The sequence below is a fragment of the Hippichthys cyanospilos genome, chromosome 4, assembly GCF_059441005.1.
Source record: "Hippichthys cyanospilos isolate Australia breed blue-spotted pipefish chromosome 4, RoL_Hcya_1.0, whole genome shotgun sequence".
NCBI classification, from domain to species: Eukaryota; Metazoa; Chordata; class Actinopteri; order Syngnathiformes; family Syngnathidae; genus Hippichthys; species Hippichthys cyanospilos.
This window is the reverse complement of record NC_142372.1, coordinates 18347039-18373306: the sequence shown is the minus strand read 5'-3', so window position 1 is coordinate 18373306 and position 26268 is coordinate 18347039. Positions and strand designations below refer to the sequence as shown.

Sequence of the window (26268 nt, the reverse complement as noted above, 5' to 3'; positions counted from 1 at the left end):
ATATCACCATTGCATAATTTAACGCAGCAGGCCGTGGTTTCTGGGTAAAAATACGTAAAGACAGGACAAAGGCAAACAATCACACATGAAAACAACGCATTTGAACTGGTCAATTCTCGCTAATATGCACCGGTGCCCTTCGGAAAGAAAAATATCTTTGGTTAACGTTTGCTCCTGAAAAAAAAAGTACCTGATTGTATCAACCAAAAAATGACCCCTGATTAAATCCTCTGATTAGACACAGCAATGTAAGAATATTTGTGCACCCGCTGACCTTTCTGCAAGTCCTTTGTAAAAAACGTAAAATTGATTGATAGCTTCGGTCCTTACACAAGGGATGGGCATTTGACCAAATGAAAACATTTTAAAATTGCAATTTAATCATTTTGTTATCTTGCAAAGTAGTTGACACTTAATGAAATGTGCCTCTGTTGCAAGTAGTGCACCCCGATGTATCTCAGTCCCCAAGATTCATCAACAATTACACTTAAACCTAAAAAAACCCTAAAAAAAAAAAAAAACAGTCGACTGCTATGCCCATCCTTGCTAAAGAATAATATACCGTTGTACCTTGCCTTACATGTTTTCCTTTTTTTGTGGGTGTTTTAGCCTTTCTTTTAACCACAGCTACAAAAAAGTGAGAGTGCAGACATTTTAAATTTTCATTAACTCATTCACTGCCATGGTCATTTATAATATCATTGTTTACTTCCACCAATGTATTTATACAAGTAGTATGTTTTTCAATGGGCAGACAGAAGAATCTCACTCAGCTTTTCTTTGAAATACAGGTTTGCCAACCACTTTAACGTACCGTATGTATTTTTGGCAAAACTGACACATGTTCGATACAGCCCATTGATAAATATGGGAAAACAGTAAATATGAGCATTTGTCTTACAGTGAAATATGAATGTTTACATTGTTTTTGGGCACGTTCCATGCTTATATTGCCAGAAAACAATTTTGTGTTGGGTTTGAAATATCAGTAAAAACGCACTGGCAACATGGAGAACTCTGCTTTGAAACAGATGGCAGTGAGTGAGTTAAATGTTATGAAAAAATGTTCCGTTGCTACTGTGTTTTCATACATTAATGCACAGTGATAAATGCATCCATCTGCTTTCTTAACCGCTTGTCCTCACATTTATTGTAAAAAAACACACTTTTTAATGACGTTTCTTCAATTTTCAATATAAATAAACTTGTAAGCCAAGTTACAGCTGTATCAGAATCACAGAATAGATGATTGGGTGCACATTTGTAAGCACATGGCTGCGTTGCTGCAACACAGATCACTAAAAATTCATTTATTTCTTGCTTAAAATATACAAGCATCAGGTTGCATCAGTGTTGGAGGAACTCAGTGTTAGGGGTCATGTTTTTTGTGTGCAGCATAAGAATGCTTATGAATTGTCACTCGGGGAGGGGGGGTTGCTGCCGGCACTTCCCTGGAGCATTGTCATAGTTCAAGGCCACTAATGTGCATTAAAGGCTTAGTTGTGAAGAGCAGCGCATGGGCTGATCTTCATCTTTGGTCTCATGCATTTGGATTATTCCACTTTCAAATTAGAACTGAACAGTTCATCAAATTCAAATCATCGTTAGATTATTTTTCAAACTTGTTCAGATCTACTTCAAAACAAACAAAATATCAGGTAAGCAAACGTGTCTTTGTGTACTAGCATCGGTCACCGCTGCACATTAGCCTGCTAATATAAAACTACTTGGCAGACAAGTGCTAATCTTTATCTACTCTAGGAGACAACAAGAAAAAAAATATCGAGCTAGATTCAACTACATTGTGTACTCAGTAGTACAAAGCTTCGCACAAAAATAGAAATTTTCAGAAAGTCGGAACGGTACGTCGTTCTTTAACATTCTTCGCGTTCATCCCTGAATATAAAACACTTGCGACATGTTTCTTCAATCACTCTTCATGGGTTCATGTCCTCTACCTGAGAAACACGAGGCCGTGCTAGGCCTCTGAGAGTCGAGATGCGCCCACGTTAAGGCCAATGATCAGGTGGTTCCGTACAAGCGCGCCACTGCTGGCGCTAGTTTGAAGCCGTTTGAGCATTTATTCCACATCCTGATATTCAGCTTGAGGTCCATACGCTAGTACGTCGTGTTTCCTCACGACTAAGACGATTCAGCACACTACTTAAATATCAGCTATACGCTCAAATGGATTTGTCCTACTATTGAGGGCCAAACGTTTCCTAGTGCATGGATCTGGGGAGGATCGCTATTGAATGAACATAGCATTAGTTTACTAGCACTTCAATGATCAACAAATACAGTGCAGGCCAAAGGTTTAGACTAACATCCTCATTTATTTTCCGAAAGTAATGATAGCCATTTTTTTTTTTTAGTTTGCTGATTGGTTCTTGCCATAATTTGAAATTTCAGAGTTGTCCATATTAAGTTTGTCGTAGAGGGCTGTTAGTTATGCACTGACTTGTGCACAACACAACTGATGGTCCGAACGCCACTGATAAACAAGGAATTCAGTAATTAACCCTGATAAGGCACACCGGTGAAGCGAAGACCTTTTCAAGGGTGGCTACTGGCTATTTTGAAGAAACAAAACATTTTTTAGCCGATTATAAGTAAATAGTTTCACACATTAATAGTTTCGGTGCCATCTGTGGGAATCTAGTATCAAAATATAGAACCCTGTGGATGAGCGTTTGTGTCTAAACCTTTGGCCTGTGATGTATTTTAAAGTTTTTCCAACTTAAATTCCTCTTTTCTGTTGAAATACACTTTTTTTTTTTTTAAGAAAGTAAAACCGCCTCACGAGTATGCCCAGCTTGTGCAATTGATGACGACCAAAATATATCTCAAGATGGGTATCGAAAAAAGAATTTGAGGATTTATTTGACACCGTGCAAGTTGCGCCGAATTGTCTGACGAGAAAAAAAGAGGGTACAAGTACATGGACCTTAAAGGGTATATCAAGCATATTTAGTAAATACTCAAACGGCTGGCCATGCAATTGCTTTGTGTCCACAGACACAAGCAGGAGGTAGAAGTAGAAGACAAATGATACAAAAAGAATCACATAAGGGATCGGGTCCTGTGTGGTAGATCTCAGCTACTGGCACAGATACATTCATAGCAACTCTATTCGGCATTTACACACACAGCTCACTTTGTACTGAGAAGATACCCTGTCACTTCACCATGTAACACTACATGATATTTCATACGTACTAAACTTTGTTCCCTGAGTTTACGAGACGACAAAGAATCGAATCAACGGGAGGTAGTATAAAAACGGGAGCAGCAAGGGCAGCTGCACATTGACATAAAAAAAAAAAAAAGAATAATATACAGTACTTCCACGCCATTACTCAATAATGGATTTGAAAACACTTCTTAATAATACTGGCTCAAGACCTCCGCACCACCCAAAGAGACATATGTGTGTTTTGCATCCAGCGCGAAAAGGGAATGGAAGCTGCATCACCCTTACATCCCAGTGAATAGGAAAGGAAAGGGAAAAGTCAAAACGAAATGGGATGACAATCAGAAAAAATATCAGGAAGTATCACAGGTTATGTAAAGTCGCATAACACAGTAGTTATTAAATATACAGCGGAGGTTTGGCTCGCAAGCGAACCGAGGTAGCTCATCAGCAAAAAGGATTTCCCTTTCACTCCAGTGATAAACTCTCTTAAATAAAGTTTTTCTTTAACATTCATGGTGGGTGAGATTTCTTTTTTTCAAATGACATACAAAACAAATACAGTCAAGAGAATATTCAAAAAGAAATAGAGAAAATAAAATGCCTGCTGAAATAAAACTGGAAAAAACTGAGCAGGCTAGGATAAAAGTAAAAGTCAGAAGCACACATTCACAAAAACAGAAAGCCTTTTGAGCATAGTCTACATCAATGTTTAGGTCCACATACTAATACGCATAAAGAACTATAATCGTGATGTTTCCACGAATAGTATGACATTTCTGCGGTCTAGTATCCAAGACCGAGACGACATGATATCGGTGAGGCAAAACGACACTAGTTGATAACTGCTACTAGTACTAATCGTGACATCAAATTCTACAATTTGCCATTTGGTGTCAAATAAGTGTCAAAAAATGCACAATTTTGCCTCACTTGTTATCTGCTGTAATAGTATTCCAAAATTGCCCTGAGGGTGCAGATATGTTACACTAGTCCGCTGAATTGTCTTACTTGTGAGGACAAAGTGCATACTAGTACATAGAATTTAAGGTCATATTAGTAGGCACTAGCAGTGGTAAAAAAACGATTACTAGTCACTTGGTAAGAGTCGTTTTTCTAGTTCACTGAATTCTTGAGTAGTACTAGGACATGGAGCCTGCAGTTGACAAAGATATAGAAAGACTGCTCAAGCGGCTTTACTGATAGACATACACTCACACAACCTCACACACTGAGAGCAGAGGCTGAGCGCTTTGGGCTTCCTGATGACAGCGGAGCAGCTCACCCGACTCCACCAACCTCAAATCCGTCTGACCTCCCTGAGCTGGACGGCTGGTTTCTTCCTCTTCCTCGACGCCGCCGCTGTCCTCCGCAGTCACGGATGGTTGGCGGCTGCTCAGACCGGATGATAGGTTGGCCTCATCTTGCGAGAAGCGGCCGGAATCGGTGGTGGCGTGGCTGCCCTCGCTGCCGGAGGAGCCTTCCGAATCCCCAGGGCGCCTGTGCAGAGTCTGCAGGGAGGCGGGCTGCTCCGTGGGTCCCGACAGCTCTGCTTTGTAGGTCAGCACGGTAGCGCACGGCTGATAGGTGGCTCCGTGTCTCGTCTTCTAAATTACAACACAGGCAGCGTATACACTCAGGTCATGCTCGATTCTTCAATATGACTGATCTGAAATCCCGCAGTAGGCAGAATCCATAACTAGATTGGAATATCGCAATTAAAAAAAAAAAATCCAAGTCTTTAAAAACCGGTAAGGTTTCTTTCCCTCCCACGTCATCTGCCTTAACAGGCAGCTGTATTGTGCGGCAGAAGTAACGGAATTTCAATCGCCAAAATAAAATGACAGTATTCACATTGTACGATTAAATGATACGCGTAGTAATTGAATGATTGATTTGAAATAAACACATCATTCAACGGTAGTTCATTTCAAATAAATCTTTTTTTAAAAATATTGTCATTTTATACTAAGTGCCCATAGTTTAATTTAAATCGGATGTGTTCAATCAGAATTCATGTGTATGTTTATTTCCGTACAAAACTCGTTTTGCCCACTGAAGGTTTGTTTGATTTTTTTTTTATATTTATTTTAATTTAGCATGGTAAATTATTAACAAAGGTACCATATACTTTGTTTAAAAAATAAAACTTGTGTATGGCAAAAACAATATATATTGTATATATATTAAAGCTGTAATTTCAATACCGTGATAGGCATTACAGTGATATTTTAGCTCAAGGTTATCATACCGTCCGAATTGGATGTTGTGCTATGTCTATTCCGCAGTGAAGATTGAGCAAGATTTAGCGCAAATGCTTTCCTTTAGTTATTTACTCACCTGCTCATCTTTAGTACTCTTATTTGCATGGCTACTGAAAGAAAACCATTTGCTTTTTTTCTCTGCACTGGACTGAACTGGACCAAGGGAATTGATGATGAGATTTGTTCCACCCTATAACAGAAAACAAAATAAGCATAAGCATGCTACAAACAAATATAACCAAGTCAAATATACTGCAATGAAAAGCATGTAACTGTTCAATAAATGTTTACGGATTTCATTACAGATGTCAATAATTTACAACAAATACAGTATATTGTTCTGTGTGTGTGTATATATATATATATATATATATATATATATATATATATATATATATATATATATATATATATATATATATATATATATATATATATATATATATATATACAGACAGACAGACAGATAGACAGATAGATGATTCGTCATGTGAAATCCACAAGCTGAGCTGTGACTGGTTACCTGTGCCCAGAGCCCATGGGATGTTGTTTTCAGTCGACAGCAAGTCGCAAAATGCATTTTAAAAGGTAAATACAATTGTTGAAGTTATCAAATGAATTGTACACTAAATACAGTATGAACTTTTTACTGCAACAAATGGCTAAACACAGGAGAATTGCGAGGCACAGTCTGTTGTACACCTTTTTTTTAGGATTTTTATTCAATTCTCGCAATATTTTTTGTTTTAAAAAATATTTCGTTTTAAAAGCTGTGATAAGAAAGTGCAGCACAGTGGATGAGCGGCTTACACTGCTGCCTTTATGCAAGAGGGACTTCATACTGAATCTCCCTTGCAATACCGAAGATTGGCATTTAAAAAAAAAACAAACAAACTGATGACTGACGACGATTCAGAGCTGTGTTAAGTTCCATGTTAAGTACCTTACTATCGATGAAATGATTCTGGCTCAACACAGCTACGCTCACGTCAGCAGTCTCAGCCAGACCTCCGGCGCTGGGATGTCCTGTGGCGGAGACAGCCGCACTTCTCTCTCTGTGCAGTTTAACAGCTGATTGTTTTCTACAAGGAACGGGCAAATGGCGTCAAACCGACCGACTGAACTGTGAATGTCAACCAACAAGTTTATAGTTGTGTACCTATGTTTTCCTCTGCAGACTATGATGAAAGCGCAGATGATAATGCACATGAGTGCAATGGAGACTCCCACAGTAATGCCCGTCATGGACGTTTGGTCCAGGTGGTAAAAGCCATCGGAAAAGACTGTAAAAAACAAGATGGGAAGGTCAGATGAATTCTCTGGGCTTTTCTTTGTTTGATTCCTCCTTGTTTCCTTTTATAGACCATTTTGTAGTATTAATACAAATGCAATCAGACGTACCAGTGGTGGGTACTTTTGTTTGACTTGTAATTGTTCAATTTTCGTTCTTTAAATAGATAAATAATATAGAGTTTACACCCAGTTCCACCTTTTAGCTCCATCATGGCCACTTTTGGCCCATCACATTTTGTAGTTCCTTTTTATTTACTGGAATAATTCCTACACTTTGATAAAATGGGAGCCATTCCAGACTCAACACAACATACCTTTTGACATTTTTAACATGCTCTGCCAGATTACATAGTTTTTTAGATTTTAGACAAGAGATAAATTAGATATACTGTAATGTTCTTCGCATTTGAAAAGGATGTATTGGCTTACTGGAAGATTTAAATCACTAACAACTTTGATTTTGAGAAGACACACTGTTGACTATGGAGAAGAACAAAATTTCCCTTTGGTTAAAAGCCCCGTCTGCTGGATGTTGAATAGAGTGTACAATTAGCCATACTGTATTTAAAGAAAAATGGCGGCACTAAAAGATACTGTAGATAAATGCCAATCCAGGGAATACATGCCATTTGCATACCAAGAAACAAAAATGAATGCATGATAAAATGTACGAGAACCAAAACATTGATATGCTTACAAAACAAATACCATTAAAAATATAATTTAAACTACCTTGGACACTGGAAAAAGAACAAAAATATGAAAATGAAAAGAATTGTTACATGCATCCAAATAACACTTTACCATTTCATATAATAATTTACTCCTTGAGACTAATCCTATGATAAACATTCATATTGTTTTCAGTCCTGGCATTCTCAGATGTAGAGTTGAATTAGACATACCAGTAAATTTATTTAAAGACAAAACAAGCAAATGGCACCACTTTGGTGGAACGACCCATTTATGAGGTTGTGTTTCAAACTGCAGTGCGCCAACAAAGTGCTATGTGAAGGGATAAATTGTTTGAATGACTATAATCATATTAATCACAAGACCTGTTAAAAATCAACAAAGAAGCAACTAAAGAGGAAATTTAGAAATTTTTAGGCTATGTTTTAATGCATGTAAATTTGATGAAGCCTTGAGTCTGAAAAAGAATATAGATGAAATGAAGACATTGCTGACCATTGGCGCGTGTGGAGGCCTGCGAGAGGCGAGGGTCGTGACCAGAGGAGACATCTGCTCGCACCGTCAGCTCAACCATCTGAGAGAAGGGCCCGTCGCCCATGTGGTTGGACGCAGATACTTTCACCAGGTAGAACTGTCCTGGCTTCAGGTTCTCCAGCAGTGCCATGGTGATGCTCCCTGCCAGCCACACAGAACCACCGTGTTGCTCTTATTTTTGATCTGTTCTCATCACAATGAACGGTATATATTGTGGTCCGAATGCAGTCATTGGTCAGTGTACATTCAATCACCATGTTTATGTGTTGGGAGAAAACAGACTTGGACTTTATTTACTCGCTTGTACTGTAGATATGGCTCAAGGATTGCATGTCAATAAAGTCAAAAGTAAAACAATCACAGACCAACAGACCACAAGGACGTGCAGAGAAAATGTCAGTGAAAGTAAATTGAGGTTTTTTCTTAGACAGAAGCATTTATGAATGGAGAGATGTGTCTGCCTATCTGTGTCGCTGTTTTCGCTCTTTTCTTGCATACTTACCTTCCTTTTGCACCACCTGCCATTCCCCAGTGAGCCACTCGTTTCTGGAGGCATACAGAATTGTGTAGTGTGTAACGGAAAGGTTGGCTTCCTCCGGGGGCTTCCATGACACCAGAGCGGTGTCCTCATCAATCAGGGTCACCTTGATGCTGGTGGGAGGCAGCGTGGGAGCTGGGATATGGATGGGAGATAAGTCAAGTCAAACCTAGTTACAGCAGGAACTCTATAAGTCTTAGAAGATTATTGGGCAAGAAACCAGACCCATTAAAGGCAGAAAAAAAAAAGCTGAGTGCAGTAAACCCCCACTAGTCACAGAAGCGAGCTATCCAACTTTCCTCATAATCATAAAATAAATCTTCAGAATATGTACTTTGTTTATACGGTATAATTCACAGCAGCGAGCTGTGACTAGTGAACAAGTGTATGTATCACAAAATGTTTAGAATACCAAATTATTCAACACAGAGTTCAACCATATCGGCAACATTTTTAGACCACTTTTCGTTACATTTCATATCCTATTATAAGACTTAAGCCTTCCGAAAGAGAACCAAAGCAGCGACTTTGATGATCATATGTGTTTTTACTTTTAAAACAAGCGCTTTTGATGGCAAAATAATAATTTACTTACAGATACAAAACTACTAAATATGCCGCGAGTGTTGTTGACTCGCCGCATGGCTTGAGTTGAAAATCAAATGTTCATGACATTTCCCTTTCACACCATGAACTATCCAACTTTCCTCATAATCATAAAATAAATCTTCAGAATATATACTTTGTTTATACGGTATAAGTATATAATCTGTAAACATTTCTTGTGTAACAACAGAAGGTTCTGCAACGCTCCTTATCGCATTCAGTATGGGGAACATCTATTGATGTTTGAGGTCATTAAAAGTTGCGTAAAAAAAAAATCCACCTGTGACCGCTTTCTGTACAAATATCCGGTGTGACCTCTTTCTTTGCAATTCATTGTGAAGCATTTGCATTTGATTCATAACTTAATTAATTCTATTACTTTGTGCAAATGAAAAAAAAAAGAAAATTAACAGATGTACGTAACGCCATTAGTTTAAACGGCGTTATTAGCAACATTCCCCAACACTCTAAACTATGCTGAGCCCAAATGCAAAGTGGTGCAACGCTGCCATCCAGTGGTGACCACCAGTACAGGTAATACAGGCCTGTGGTATGTTTACAAATCATTGTTTTCATTGCGACTCTTAAGATTTAACGATATCTGATTCAATATCAGTGATTTGTAGATGAAAAGGCGCTCACCCTCAGGGAAAGTGTTCTGGTAGACCACGGGGCTCCATGGGCTTGACAGCTGGTCTATATGGAGCCGGATCGCAAATTCATACTTGGTGTTGGACTGCAGATCTCGCACTAAAAGGCTTTGCTCATTCCTAAGTAGAAATTTAAAAACCAAAAAAGTAAGCCTGATGTATATATAAACACAAGGCTAACACATGATGCATTCATGGCTCATACGTCTGCAGGTAGAGCACCAGGGAGGCGTTCTGCAGGCCGACGGGGTTGCAGCGGACAGTGTAGTTGACGGCGTGGCTGGAGGTGAAAGCTGGCCGTCCCCAGTGAAGAAAGATGCTTGAAGAACTGTTGGTCTTTGCATAAACATTGTGAGGAGGTGGAGGAGGAGGCACTAGGCGATCCCGAACAGCTGAGAAATGCAAAGAGTGGAGTGTTGGTTGATGTTGGAAAGACACATACAGTATGTATGTATTTGTTTAGTTTATATTCATTCTTTTAATTAGCGTTGCTCATTTGTGTGCATTATTAGTTGTTTGAAGGCTCATAATTACTATATATACTATCATAATAATATATAGCCTATTGAAATATAAGGTTTAATTCGATTGTGTTTAATCTGTCAGTTTTACAAATGGCACTCAAAGCAGAGTGTTGTTTTGTGATGTTTTTAATTTGTAAACTCACAGACACAACCGGGGGTGCTGATCGTCTGGTCTGCCTGGTAGCCATCTCCAATGAAGTTGTAAGCCAGAAGCTTCACGTGGTACTTCTTCCTTGGGTCTACATTTAAAGTGAAAAAAAATGACATGTTAAAATTCAGCCATGTGAGCATATAGTTGTGGATAGTGATAAAGAAAGCAAAGATTTCTGCTTGGGATCACAAGGATTAATAGCACCTATTTAACCTGAGCAAGTGGGTGTAGGGTCAATGTGGGCTTTGGATGTGGTGGCATGGTGGGAGTGAGAGTGATGGGGGGACAGATGCACTCACTATGAGACTCTGACTAGATTCATCATCCTGACACCCGTCTTTTGGGTGCAAAAAAAAAAAAAAGGGTCCTTTGTCCAGTCCAGGTCAGGCTCTGCTGCTCAGTGGTCAGTCGACCCTTCTATTCACAGTCACAACTGGGGGGTTAAGGGGTGGGGACTGGACCAACAAGCCCCCCTAGGAAGGACATTGGTGGTGGTCAGCAGCAGTTGTGCACCGCAGTGATCTTAAGGACCCTGTCATGTGAGCAAATTCAATTCATATATAATAATGTTTTAGACCAGGTATTAATTTAACAGGGGTTTTTTTTTCCAGTGAAAGGAAAATCACCGATCATACAAGCTTATTTTTGCTGGAAGACCAAATAGCTCTCAGCATGATGCACATAACACAAGATAACGCTACATATTCACTGTTAAATTAATAGTGGTGCCTTGAGATGCAAATGTATGTTGTTCCGTTTGTTTATAAATTCAAACAATCTTTCCCAATTGAAAACAATAAGCATTTATCCTTTACAGATTACCCCCCAAAAAACATGTTTGTAGCATTTCGTGAATAAAAAAAAACCAGAATAATTATATTAAAAAAATAGAATAACAAAACTAAATAGAATGGAATAAAATTCATCAGGGTTTGTCACATATTTTTGGACATTGGGTTGCTCCATCTGCGGTGCCTGCCCAGGGGGGCACTATATTAATACTGTACAGATTTACTGCAGATGGTGCCAGTCTCAAGTTTTTGGTCCAAGTCACAGCAAAAATTCCAAAGTCCAGACATTTATATCTCACGGCATGCAGTTTTTCTCTTATCCAATGCTATTGTAACCTCTACTGTATAGTAAACAACAAGAGTGATAAAATGAGACTGTTTCAGGAGAAGATCTACAATATTAAACATTTGTCCAATCAGCAAGGAATTGCATGCTCATGGTTGGAGACCTTTAGGAGGGGGAGGAGTGACTCTACTTCCACCCCCACACAGGCCTGAGGAGTTGCACTGGAGCCAGGCCAAGGCCACGGGGTCAGCCTAAGATAAAACTCGAGAAAACTCAGGTCACAGGTGTGGAATATGAGAAGAACTGCACGGGTAATTCTTTGTACTTCAATAAAAACGTTCATGGTGCTTTAATCAAGCTTAAGAGCCTGATTGAATAGTTAACTTTCACGCCTCTCGGTACACCTCAAAAGAAAAACATAACGCTCATCTCAATACAAAAGACCCAGCGTAATTATGGCACAGAGGATCTCTGACAGGGTTGGTGTGGGGGTGGGGGTTAGGGGGCGTAAGCTTGTGACATCTGGGCTGTGACCTTTGACACGGAATCCGGGCAAGCTAAATCCTGCAAAAGGAGGGGATAGAGGGCTCTTTTGGGAGGGGAAGGGTCAAGCACAGGAAGTTGGTGGAAAAACAAGGCTAAACTATTGAAATGTTGATCTGATTAAACAATGAAGGAGATGTGGTTCATTATTGATGCGGTCTTGTTGTCATTTTTAGGACAGCCAAACATCCAAAAGTTGGTCCCAAGTCAGTTTTAATTGGATTTTGCTCTGTCAAAGGGTAACTCAACATAAAACTACCTATCAAAGTGAATAGGATCTTCATTAGTATATTTGAACACGCCTTTAAACATGTGTGTTTTTAGGACACAAATAATATTGTATATTGCAAAAATAGCTGCTTAAAGAGTTAGAGAGTTTGTGCATCATTTTTAATCCATTACTCCTGGTGTGCCTGGTGTGTGCAACCTGGCCAGCAGGTGCAGTGTAATACTGTAGACACTGTATATAGTCATAAAAGATAATTGCAACTACTGGAGGAGGCTCAGCAACCTGCGCAAAGATTTGGTATTATTTGCAAAAGATAGGCTTGTGGGTGCTGTTGTATTTTCTGTTACTCACACTGATAAACTTTTTTTAAAATGTGAAATTCATTCCATTGTGAGAGTAGTCTGAAAATTCTTATTTTTACATGGATGACTTAAAAAAAAGCATAGTAGTTAAGTTCACAAAAGTAATGTAAATAAAAATAATACAAGATTTTTTTGTAAGGAAGCAAAAGGCACTTATTTGTAAATGGCGGCTTTTTAGATAAATAACTGATTAAGTACTCAATCCAGTAGGATTGAATTGTCCACATGCCTTGATCACAACAAACTGTTTTCTAAGAATACTGCATTCTTTAGTCAAGAGATAGTCCTCGAGTAAAGAATTTTCCTGTCCTTCCCACTGGTCTAAATCTCTCACGGATTGACTTCCATAAATCACGCTGTTTGTATTAAAGGGCATATTTGGGCCATTAGTGGTCACGCTTTTTTTTAACTGCCAAAATGCAGATCCCATTGGCCTCTGAGGTTTTGTTCTACCCTGCGAAAGCCCCCCCCAGGCTATAAGCAAGCCTGTCCTGAACAGGGGCCATAAATGTCAACTCCCCACGAGGCCTCACCCCAGCATCTATCATCCCGTCCACTGCATCCCCACTCTCACGCTGGCACACGCAAAACAAACACACATACCGGGGGTAAGATGATCCCTAAAGCAAGCACCAGAGCAACATGCACCAAGCATATTGAGGCTGTATCTGTGGAGTGAACGCATGATGAGTTGGTATGAGAAATGAATTTACAGTTGTGTACACAGCGCGGCCCGGTGCCACAAGGTATGAGTTATTTGAGCTCTGCTCACAGGCCAGGCAAAGAACACAGTAGACACACACATACGAGCAAAAAGGTCACACCTTTACACCCGAGCGGAACCTCCGGAACACATTCCTGCCCCCCGTGCGCTTTCAATCATTTGGGATTGTCATACTCGACTTTACCAGACAGCTCCGAGCACGCTCTGCTGCCGCCATACACGCAGAGCTGAATCAGCAGCATCCACTTTGGTCACAGCTGAGGATTCCAAAAATCAATGCTACTGACAACAGAAGGGCAGCCGAATAGATGTATTGGAAATGCCATTTAAAGTACAAGAATATTCAAATGATAAAGATCTTCTGGTCATCAAGAAAATGAACATGCAGCATTTGTAGTGGGAAGAAACTCATGCATATCTGCTTACATTACAGACACCGTATGTGAAGAAGCCTAAAAAGCTATGATACATTCTTTCTCCTCTTTAATGCATTCTGGTTGAGTAATCATTAAAGAGAAGGTAACTTCATTGTGGAAAGATGATCCAGTCATTAAGTAATAAAGCAGCTCAATAGCATATCTAAAGCACCTAAAATGATAATTATATACACAACCCATAATGTCAGCACATTGGTTTAGAAGGGGATTTAGCTGCTGTTCTCAATTTGTTCAAATTAATTTAAAATGTGTCAGTTCAGAACACATACAAACAAAAACATATGGGATGCCCTATAGCGCAGGTAAACACAAAGCATTTAGCTCACACACTCAAAAAAAGTCTCACAAGTAAAAATCTCTCACACGGACCCTACAAAGTCCTCTCATGCAAACAACCTTGCAAATGAACCCCAAAAAACCCAACACAAGAAAAACAACTCTAACATAGACTGAAAAACAAAGATATGATTAAGCTCACTAAAATTCACAAACTAAAAAAAAACTAAAAAACTAAAAAAAACTAAAAAAAAAAAAGTCACTCATCAACAGTCACATCACCAACATTCACTTACAAAAAAACTCTTTCACACCTAAAAAACATGCACCAAGTCTTGTCCCTTCCATCTCTCTCTCTCTCTCTCTCTCTCTCTCTTTCTTTCTTTCTGTCTCATTTTCTCTCTTTCCCTCTCTTTCTTTCACTCTCTCTCTTGTTCTCGCTCATTGTCTCTCTCTCACTTGCTCTCACTCACTCTCTCTTTCTCTCTCACACACGCAAAACCCAAAAAATAATGCACACCTAAAAACAGTCTCACATATATCAGAAAATCTTATGCATGCAATAAAGGCCCTCACACCCCCAGCAAATAACTTCTTTCAAACCAAAAACAATCTATGTTCCAAAACAAACCTCACACATAAAAAACTCTCACACAACACGAACAGAAAAAATTCTAATACACATCAAGTAAGTTTACATTCACCAAAACTCTTGTTTTAAGTCAAGTCAAAGTGTTTATTGTCATGTGCACAGCATAGAAGCAAGTTTCTCCATACAATAAAATTCTTAATTTCCCGTCAGAAAGAAAATGGCTACGTCTTCACTTTGTGAGACCTTTTCCTGTCTAATGGAGTGAATATTTTTACGTGAAAGGAAGCACAAAAATGAAGAAGCCATCAAAAATCCTGACGGGTTGATTGTCTCTACTATGCAAAGGGATGCAGAGGAACCCTAAACAACCGTAGAAGGCGTTCAATGTATGAAGTCCACTACACTAAGAATGCACGCCTGGGAGCAATGCTCAATCACAATTGAACACTAACCACCATGAAAACAAGCTGGTAAATTTCCACATTGTGCAACTAATAAAGGTTATCTTCAAACTTTAAAGATGCTAATGGGTCATCCCTGCGGCCCAGCAGGACTTTCACTGGCACAATTTGAGTTGTTTCCTCACAGAGGGCCGGATGCTGTTCTCCACATCCATCACGAGAAAAAAACTACGATATAAAAACAAAAACATGGTATGTGCTCCTGTATTACTTCACCGCACTTCAAAATTAACTCCGCTGTACAGGTCATGAAATGTATCAGTTGATTACACATTCATGATATCGTCTATATTTGACGAAACTGATACATACTGTACTTCTTAAGAGTGACTTCACACTCACTCAAAATATTTCATATTACGAAGGTGGGTAGTATCACGCCACATTGTAACTTGTTGGGATAAACTATGAGTTTCAACACAGCATATTATTCTAAAGCAACTGTGCTCTCTTTGTGTGCTAAATGAACTTTTAAAAAGTAGAACATGGTCACGCCATCGTTAGGAGCGTTTGAAAAGCTTTTTTTCAATGGATGTTTTGCAATAGTTGGATTTTCTTTACCGCATGTTTGGCCTACAGCTCGACCCGTGAGAGGTTGCATTGCTTTCAAGCTTTGGCCAATAAACCAGCTTTGTGACTCTCAAAGACAAACACAATGAGAGGCTTTGATGTCAGCAGCACTGCTCACAGCGGCCATAAAACACACAGTAAATCTGCCTCCACTATTAGGGAGTCCCCACCCTTCAAAACAGCACCAAGACGCTCCTCTGACAAAGAGGATTACTCTACTAATTTAGCTTCAACTATGGTTAAATGTCAATTTTAGTTCACAGAGGAGAGCATCATGATTATCAGCTCTGAACTTATCATTCAAAGCACTCAAAGACCTGTCCAACATCAAGGTAAAATAATACATTTCATTGACATATACTGAGAACGGCAAGTAAAAGTGACGGATCAGATATTATATTATGATCAGACTATATGATTAATTTGAAGAGTAAAACATGCAATAGGACTATCTGAAAACCAAAACTCAAAAAGGAATGTCCAATGTAGCACAGTTTTGCATCATAGGTCATTTATTGCACCTCCTCGTTTCTCTTTTGGATGCTATGGAGGCATCACAAGGGATGATTTACAAGTCAGCTGTTGGCCACCTGGTTGACCCCCTCCGGCCACAGATGGTCAGTTGTCCACTGTGTTGCGTGAGACCTATTCCCTCTCCCGAACAAAAAAAAGCCAGAATGAATGTGAGTGACCTCAAGGGCCAAAGGACACACACATACACTCTGGCAGAGAGGTCACACAATTATGATGTGGTCCTGTTCTGTTCTACACCGAAAGAACCTCTGCTTAGCACAGGAAAACACAACTTCAGCCAATCTCTTAACCAGTAACCAAGGAAATTAAAAAATAGCTTATGACACTTGACCGCGTTTCAAAATTACAAAACAGTAAACGTCTATCAACAGCAATTGAAAATATCACCAAATACTGTATAATGCTCAGGACAAGAAAGTGCAGTTGTTGTTAGATTTTTTTTTCTTTAACAAAATAACAAGCTTTCTATCTTGAAGCAACAAAATGCACTGTAGCTCCCATAGTGACGAAAGGGGTTTTAGAACACTTCTGAGACAGTTCCAGTGACCAAAAGGGTTAACAGTGATGTTCAACACTATAACTGCTTCATAATACATGCAAATTTTGTGAAAAAAATGTATAAAGTTTACACCTGATAGCAATGTTATGTTGTTTTCAAGACATTTGAAACATGAGTTTAATCAGTGTACCTATAAGAAAACAAGTCATTCGGGGCAACTCACCGAGGCCTCCAATGGTATAGGAGTGATCCGAGGCATGCAGCTGAAGTGGGTCGCTCTCAGACTGGCTCTCCTCATGGTAAAATAGCTTGTAGCCTTGCACGCTGGCCGAATTTCTCTGTGCCAGCCGCCAGCGCACGGAAATTGTGGTGCAGTTCATGGGCTCCAAATACAGCTCAGGAGAAAGAGGAACTATAAGAGGGGTTGCATCAGAAACAAGTTGTTCAAACAATTACTCAAATGGAAAGCTGTGTAAGCATTAAATTGATATCAGTGATATCCAGTTTTAGGTGTACTGTATACGTACTAGTAACACAATTCTGCACACTCGTAAAACAACTAGAGTGCACTAGTAGAACAATAATGTCTTATTACTCGCTATGTATGATGTTAACTAGGATATTTTTACTCAATAGTAGTGCTAGTGGCACACTGTTGTCAACTGGTGTGCAATTTTCCCTCAATAGTAATATTTAGTTTTCCTACTAGGACATGGGTCTTAGGATGGATACCAAGGATAAGAAATAGTAAGAATAAAATAGTAAATAAAATAGTAAAAATAGTAAGACTACTACAGTATATGTAGTGGTAAGGAAAACTACCTAAAGGTTCCATTAAGCTACTACTGTGACGCATGTCTCTTAGTTAGGCTTAGTCTTGTTCCAAGTGCATACTATTATGCTTTAAGTGGCACTAGTATTGGAAAAAATCGATTAAGATACAGTTGTTCTACTAGAATTCCGAACTGCCTTGCCATTGACATGCAAGAACATACAGACTTAGTGCATGGAACGAGGCTAGCTATCAGGTACGTTCTCAAACAGCTCTCCATGCTGTCAAACCATAACAACTGTTTTCTTGGCAGGAAGCTATAGCATCTCTGCAGGAAGCTGTTTCTAGTCACAGGAGTTGTCTTTGAAAACCCAAACTCAATTGATGTTTACCAGCTGCTCCACACTTAATACACAGCAGCCACGACCTCCCCGAAGCCAGGGGGAGCGATTTCACACATTCTTATTTTGGAACGATGACTCTTAGGAGACACCTGAATTTCAACAGAAGACACACAACAAATAGAATCCCCAAACCCGCTCCTTTCTCTCCTAGCACCTCAAAGCTTCTAAATGGCCATCTACACTTTCCCACCCGAAGGCCTGAGTGGCTCCCTTTATGACCCATGACTGAAAACCTTCCAGTCTTACTGACAGCGCAGGGCAAAGGTCACCAAGTAACAAACGCAATGCCTTAACAAGATTATTGGCAAACCTCTCTAAGCAGTTAGACGGCACAGAGGAATTTGCCATTGCTTTTTAAGACAGTGATTCCTGTGCCACCGGAGCGCAATATGTAATTCACACAAAGAGATATGCTGGTTTAACATAAAGCAGAACATCGCAACTAAGCATTGGTTCTTAAATAGAAAAACAAAAAGAAAAAATGTCAATCGCTAGGAGATAAAAACAATCCTGCTCACCATAGTTGGCACTCCTTCAATTTTTTCATAATCTCTACAGCTCTACATATCTTCAGAAACAAATGAAAATGTACCACATTTATATATTTAGGGACTTTTAATTGAACGTTCAAAGTAGTTTAACAAAAAAAAAAACTGTTTCAGAACTTATATTTTGTCATTTCAAAGAAAAAAAAGAAAAAGAAACAGAGCATGTGCAGAAATAATTGCAACACTCTTAAATATTTGGTCGCACATACTTTGGCAGTATCGACAACTTCCAAACGTTTCTTGGAGCCATCTATAAGCTTCTTGCACTTTTCAGACGGTACTTTTTCCCACTCTTTCTCGGCAAAATTTTCAAGCGCTTTGACGTTTTCAGTTTTTATTTTTTGACTCCATTTGCAAACTTGAGCTGATACCAAAGATTTTCAATAGGATTGAGATCAGGACTCATTGCCAGGCATTTTAAAGCAGACCCTTTTTATTCTTTTCAAGCATTCCTGTGTGATTTTGGATGTGTACTTTGGGTATATGTCTTGCTGGAGGACCCATGATGTTCGAATCAACCCAAGTTTTCTCCCCAGTTGCGAGGACATATCACTCTAGAATGCTATGATAATTCTCTGATTTTCTGATTCCTGTTACACAATCAAGGAATCCAATATGAGATGTAGCGAAGTAGCCCTTGTATCCTTCTTCTTGAAGGCTTCATTGCACTGTCTGTAAAAAAACTGTTGGTGTGCAGTCCCAAAAATTACCTGGGCACATACAGTTCATCAGAGGTGTTCCTCATTTGTTATACAGTCGAACCTCTACATAGTGAACTTCAAGGGTCCGAGGAGAGAAGTTCACTATGAAGAGAGATTCACTTTATAGAGGTTTTCCTAAAATGTTCAGAATTCATTGATGAAATATGTGAATAATTTTTTAATAAATATGTAAATAATTTTATATATTTTATATATAATATATATATATATATTTTATATATTCACAGCCTTGGCCAGAAGCGTAGGTCCGCTGATGGCGACGTTTTTAGCTCGCATCTCCTGAAACCACAACAGCACTGCCTTGTCGACACTCTTGAATTTTATAGGCTTCATGCGCTTTGTGCTTCCACTAAGCTTTCCGCCTTCCACAAGTCGCATTATCTCTTCTCTCTTCTTCAGAATGCCACATATCGCAGCAGGCGAAGCATCGTACTCCTTTGCAATGGCATTCTGCTTCACTCCACTCGCACACTTCCGAATTATGTCGCACTTCTCCTCCAACGACAAAGGCTTTCGCTTCCGACTTATAGATCTAGCATCCATACTTTTCACGGGAGATTCCGACATCTTAGAATTTTCGGAGGGATGACCAGCGGAGAAACGCGTGCGCAGTGGACGGCGGACGAAGTGAAAATGCAAGAGAAAGTCGCGGCGCGCGAGAGCGGCTAGGCAGGGAGGAAATCCCGACAGTGCGCCCAATTTTACAACTTCACAATTTTCGATAAGTTCAGATATTCACAATATAGAGGTAGATGCTGTCAAGGGACTGACTAATAGCATCACTATGAAGAGATTATTCACTATGTGGAGTTTCCCTATGAGGAGGTTTTACATACACGTCAAATATAGCTGTTTTGCAAGGGACCGTAAAGATTCGTTCACTATGAAGAGAGATTCACTTTGTAGAGGTTCACTATATAGAGGTTCGACTGTATACCTAAAGCGAGTTACAATGTGATTCTATGCCGATGTATAGGAAAGGATGCCTATACCAGTGACACAGCATGCTTTAATGTTTTCTCTCATCCCCCCATAGTTTATTTTTTAAAATTGCTTTAGCTGCTCTCTATAAAATTGAAATGTTTCATTAGACTCTTTTTTTTTCAGAAGAAATTGCACATTATGTCCATTAACTTCATGAGATAATGTTGAGCAGGTCTGTAAGTGCTGTAACATCGATGCTTGTTTTGTTTACCTGCCTTTGTTGTTTTGCTTGGCATGTTAAAATTAGGTTGACAAGATGTGATTCACAATAAACATTAACTGTTCAAGTTGTCGTATTATTTATTTCTTCATCCACATTAACTCAAATTTTTCTGCTCGAAACTTTAATTAAGGGATTTCCCGATCAAATATTGACATGTGATATTAATTCAAAATCAACCCAAAAGAAAAGCCGTATTGGATTATATCGGTCTAGATCGAAAATGGAAGTCTTCTATCCAGCAGCATCTGGCTCCAGAATCCAAATTTTGAATATCGCAACTTCTCATACTTATTGCTGTCGGCTCTTATTTGTTTGAAGAGTATCACTTGCTCAAGTCTTTTCTAACAAGTCATACTAAGATAATCAAAAGCATGTTTAATTCATGCTGACATAACATGACTGAATCTGATCAAAACTGGTATCGGCTACAATATCTGTATCGTACTATAAGTGAAAAAGTTGTGTAGCGACAGCCCTAATTTGATTAAATGGAAAACAACTGCTTCTCATGACCACATTTTTTTTCTTCGGAACCACTGTTAGAAACAGCAAATTTAGCAAAATACCTGAACAGAAAGTAAAGTGGCTTGAGGCCATGTTTACCTTGGGCACTAGATGCCTTTGGGGTGCGGTGTGAGGTCCAGGCTGACTGCTCACCCCACCCAACACTGGTGGCAGCAGCAATTCGCAGGAGATAGATGGTATCCGGCTGCAGGTTTTCCAGGAGGTATTGTGTCTTCTTTCCAGGCAACTCAATCTGCGAGGCTGAGCTCTCAGCGCTGGTTCGGTACAACAAACGGTAGGCAGAAATTCGGCCGCGGCTCAGCTTGTCAGGGAGCGGCTGCCATGACACCTGGATGTCGGTGGGGCTGCGGCTGGTGAGGCTGAGCTCGGGGGCCCGGAGGGGAACTGTGAAACAACAAGACAGATTGCCTTTTACGTGATAACGCATGTACGTACTTTTGCCACCTCAGATTTGATCATGCTTGCACTATTTAAAAATACGGACGGAAAATGTCCACATGACAGAGTGTGTCAAAGCTTCTGGGGGCACTACAATGCCTGATTTGAAAATTTTAGAAGTCTGAAAAAATATTTAATGACCAAAATCATATGCGGGACATTAGCTGTAAGTGCGCAAATTATCCGACCAGACTATTTTTCCCAAATATAGAGAAATTTAAGCCAACATGGATTTTCCATTGTCAAAACATATAGAAAAATAACACTGGATGATTATGTTAGTGTGGATATGGCTTCAAAGTAACACCATGAGCACCAGAAGCAGCCAATGACATGCAGGCCAGGAGATCAAATGTTGGCTCTCCAAGAATCCACGAGAATGGGACATACCTCAAGCAAGGCCACAAGTGAGCTTGTGTACACAATCAGAGAAAAACACAAAGACAAGACGTGGAGGATATTTGCCCCCACCCCCTCCCCCTCTTGCGTCAACTAAAACAACGATACTCATTAACTGCAATAAAACAGCTTGTAAAAAAACATGAGGGTCAACCAGCATACCAGCTCTTCTGCGCTCGACGTAACTTGTTTTAATTTTGTAAGGGCGTGATTGTTAAACTCCTCACCGTCCTCAAGCGTGTGCTGGAACATGTGGTCGGACATGCGACTGGCTCCCATAGGCATGTAGGCCACCACATAGAAGGTGTAGTTGCGAGCTGGCTCCAAGTCGTCAATAATATAGCGGGTCGTATCATTTCCAATAACGACCTGGTACTCCTCGTTGTTTAGACCTGGACAAATGACGACATTTAAAATTTGTTTTGGTCGTGTGAAGTGTAATTGCAACAAAATAAGAATTTTCCTCATCTTTTCTTTTATTTGCAGGCACTTTGATGTACTTGGATATTTTTCTCAGATTTAGACTAAGCTGTAACCCGTATAAACGCTGGAGAAAATAATTAAAAGTCATTGAAAGTTGATTTGTCTTGCTTTTTCCTTTCATTAATGTTAAAAAGGATACAGGTCGAGATATATTCATACAATTGTTAAGGATAACAATCTTATCTCTAGTCAGTGCGTGTGTGTGTGTGTGTGTGTGTGGGGGGGGGGGGGGGGGGCTTGGCAAGATATAATTGAGAAGCACTGTTTTAAAACAACAAATCCTCCGTATTTATAAATTAAGGAAACAATATGTAGGTGAGTTGCACCCATCTGACCATTACTTGTAGTGTTAACCACATTTGAATAACTACACCTCCACACTTGTCACACAAAATCAGAATGCATCAATTGCATGTGCATTTGCATTTTGGTTATGTGACAAAAGTGATTTGATTCAAGATCTGGTAAACAAAGCACATTAAAAGTTTTTTTCCACTAAACGTCTCTTACAAGCCTGCTTCCCCTTTCCAATTCACACTCTCTAAGTGGCTTCCTGGCACATGTACTTTTGGACACTTCAGCACACAGGCTAATTAGTTTCTTCTTTGTTAAGACCCTATTTAGTGCTAGCACTTGCAGCCTCAGGTGCAGGCTTTACTATGTGCTGCGCTGACAACTATTCTCACAGCCTGTTGAGATGTCAGTGCATCTAAATCACAATAAGTACAACAGATGCCCACAGTTTAACAATCACAACTTTTTTTAAACGTATTCATCACATACAAGATCCAGCAGGTGTCCCTTGTCCCTTCGTCGCATTCTGTACATTTCAACTCACCAATTTAAGTCAGTGGAATTATAATGAAGTGCAGCGCTTGAATGAGCAAGTAAGTTATTTTCTATACGTGCGACATTGTTCCACTGTGACTCTTGTTGTCGATTACAAGAGTTCCCAGGAAGGCTGAAAGTCATTTCTGCTGCCGCACTGCAATCCTTGTGAGTTGCTGAATAGTTTTCTCTGCTTCCTGAATGCTATCAGTCAAAGAAAGGCCCCTAGTTCTTGAAACTTCACTGCACCCTAAGAAGGGTCTAATCCTGTTTGTCAAGATAAGGAGGTTTTTCCTCTTTTTTTTTCTTTGTCTGACCTATGCCTGTAAAGCGTGGCAAAAAGTGCACATGGTCAGCTACTGCATTCAATTTCAAAGATTTACAGTGAGACACGGAGTTTAAAGGTACTTTCCCAATCTTAAAGGTTATAAATTGGCACCAATTAAGACCAATAAAAAAGACATCTAAATGGGGAAAAATATTTATAAATGGACGACAATTTTACATGTGGAGCTTTGTGATAACACTTCAGAAGAGGCAAATTTGTGTTCCCAGTGCACAATGGACAATGGTCAATGTCACAATGACCAGCTGTCCAAAAACTTATGCTCACACATAGGGCAGAAATAAATTAAGTAATTTGAGTACCTGTTTAAAAAAAAAAAAGAAAAAAAACTAGAGCCATTTCTCCTTGCTTGGATACCCCCTTTTAATGTGCATTAAGAAAAAAATATGTCTGGCCAATTGCAGCAGTTAGTAAAACATGCAGTGAGAAGACCAACTTCAACATAAATCTTGTTTTATCCAATAGTGTACGGACACAAATGCCTTGGTAAGCTTTTATTTTTAAATTGTCCCTAGCAGTGTATAAAGGTGTACTAAAAACTGTTGCTTCCTATTCCCAACACAAAAACACAATGTTGTTTCTAAAATCACGTTCAATTACCAATTTAGTGCACTAACAAACAATTTTAGGATGCTGACACTGATATTCCGCAGCTGTTGCTTGTGTACGGCTGGCTGGAAAATTTGTTTCATAGATCAACATTTGGAGGAGGAGAAGGAAAGTAGTGTGCTGCTAAACAAAGTTTACATTTTCATGTCAAGTTTACATGTCGATCATCACACATTTTTAAAAGTTGGTCGTTAATAATTTAGTGGAATTGTGTTATTTGTTGTTCAGTGTTTCTACCTGAAATTGAGTAAAAAATAGATTTGATCCAAGCACACAATTTTCAAATGGAATTTTCTGATTAGTGACTAACTATAAAATCGTCATGCATATCTTCACTCACCCTCAGCCTTCATGTAGTGCACAGAGTAAGCAATAACTTTATCAGAGTTATAGAGCGGCCTGTCCCAGGCCAGCAAGATGGCGGAGCTCGACACGGTGTCCGCTCGGATATTTCTTGGCGCGCTGGGGCGGTCCTCCGACATGACCACGATGAGCCTCGCCATGGCGAGCACAGCGCCCTGCTCATTCTCAGCCTGGCACTGATAGATGGCATCGTCCTCAGGAATGATCTGGTTAATGACCAGTTTGCTGTGGGACATGCACACGCGTACAAAACGTTATTGTGGATCCTTTCAAATTTGTGACTTACAGTACTTTTAATGAACGATGACAGTTGAAGAGGTCGCACAAATTAGAGTGAAACCAACTTGAGCCCACTGTTTTGATGTCAATTATTCAGTTTCCTTCCTGTTGTAAGGATATACGTTAATGATACACACAGACTGTTTTTAGTTGCCCAATAGTGTTTAAAAAAAAAACAGGGATTGTTCGGTGTGGCAAAAAAAAAAGTGCTGAAGGGACCTGAAAGTATGACATTTTTTTTCTGATTTCTTTTAAAAATCCAATTCAATCCTGTGGAACTTGGTTCTGAGAAAGACCTAATTGTACAGAAAAGATTGGAAGACTCCCATTTGGCAGTGTAGCCGCTTCTAAAGGGACAAACTGGGTGAGAGCTGAAACGCCATGGTTTTTCACCGGTATGTAAAAATGATGTTCTTCAGCTGCTACACTGGTGTAGAAACAGCAGACGAAAAAGAAGGTCTTCTGAAACAACCACATTAAGATGATTTCTTTGTAAAGAACAATACCTGCTGTACATCTTAATTCGACCATTGGAGTGAACTCTCTCTCCGTTCTTGAGCCAGGTGATCCGAGGCGTTGGAAAGCCCTCGGCTTGGCACACAAAGCGAGCCGTGCCCGCACGTGGACGCGTCAGGCTCTCTGGCCACTCCACCAAAGAGGGCGGCGCTGTGTACGAAACGCATCAAAAGGAAATTAATGTCGTACTTGGAATGATCTCATTCCGCGTTAGCTTGAAAACAGACTCGAGTCCACCGCACTTCCTTTTTGGAATTAGGAGCTGAAATCTATGTCAATATATACATTGGGGTTATAGAAATTTGGAACTGTAATGAAAAATTGGCCATGATAATGAGTGTTAGCAGTAATCAGTCACATTTCTCAGACACAACTCTTAGCAAAACAGGTTAAAAAAAAATCGGTACTTGGAACATAAATTGTCTTTAAACACTGCATTGCAAAATTATATAAAAACAGTGTATTTGAACAAAAAATAATTTATACTGTCAACCGCATGTACCGTGCACCCTTACACGTCACTGAGACATAGAGTACTTACTATAGCATAATACATACAGTATACGTTTATCTTTACCAAGTACAGTGATGTTGGCTGCTGCGACGGTGAAGTTTCGCGTTCCAGGGGTGGTGGCCCTGCACACGTAGACTCCCCTGTGTTGGGGCTTGATGTCCGTAATGATGAGGTTGCCATTTCCCAGCACTTTGGTGTGATAGACATCAATAGATTTGCTGTCTGCTCGGCTCCAGGAGATGATAGGTCGGGGGTTCCCTGTGGCCATGCACTCTAACGTGGCGCTCTGATGCACCATCACAGAGATGTTCTGCGGCCCAGCTATGATGCGCGGCCTCTGGGGAAGCCGGGGGCTGGGGGCTGCAAGATGGTGGGGGAAGCATCGGTGCAGATTTTCGTTAAGGGTTAGGGTTAGGGTTAAAACTTTGGGGGATGACAAAAATATGCATTCAAAAATAAACATCAGTGCCATGCCTTAATGGTCATGGGCTACAGAGGCGCTACAATGAATGAAAATCAATCTCTAATCTTCTTTCAAGTAAGTTTTGCATGGATATGATCGGGT

The 26268-nt window shown here is 39.8% G+C and overlaps 1 protein-coding gene across 2 annotated transcripts in view; it reads right to left on the bottom strand.

Moving 5' to 3' along the window:
* Positions 1-4392: 4392 nt before the first annotated feature.
* Positions 4393-26268, bottom strand: part of prtga (protogenin homolog a (Gallus gallus)) — a 36446-nt gene continuing 14570 nt past the window's right edge. Inside the window, exons 5-19 of one of the 2 annotated variants that reach the window (XM_088413010.1) lie at positions 25767-26063; positions 25180-25339; positions 24372-24619; positions 21993-22157; positions 21007-21312; positions 16974-17162; positions 10439-10534; positions 9977-10163; positions 9764-9891; positions 8480-8650; positions 7939-8148; positions 6617-6740; positions 6401-6539; positions 5534-5647; positions 4393-4800 (exon numbers count right to left, since the gene is read on the bottom strand). In XM_088413010.1, the coding sequence (XP_088269136.1) occupies positions 4408-4800; positions 5534-5647; positions 6401-6539; positions 6617-6740; positions 7939-8148; positions 8480-8650; positions 9764-9891; positions 9977-10163; positions 10439-10534; positions 16974-17162; positions 21007-21312; positions 21993-22157; positions 24372-24619; positions 25180-25339; positions 25767-26063 (2927 nt within the window). In that variant the 3' untranslated portion in view covers positions 4393-4407. The remainder of the gene's footprint in view (positions 4801-5533; positions 5648-6400; positions 6540-6616; positions 6741-7938; positions 8149-8479; positions 8651-9763; positions 9892-9976; positions 10164-10438; positions 10535-16973; positions 17163-21006; positions 21313-21992; positions 22158-24371; positions 24620-25179; positions 25340-25766; positions 26064-26268) is intronic. The other variant, XM_088413012.1, reaches the window with a different exon arrangement.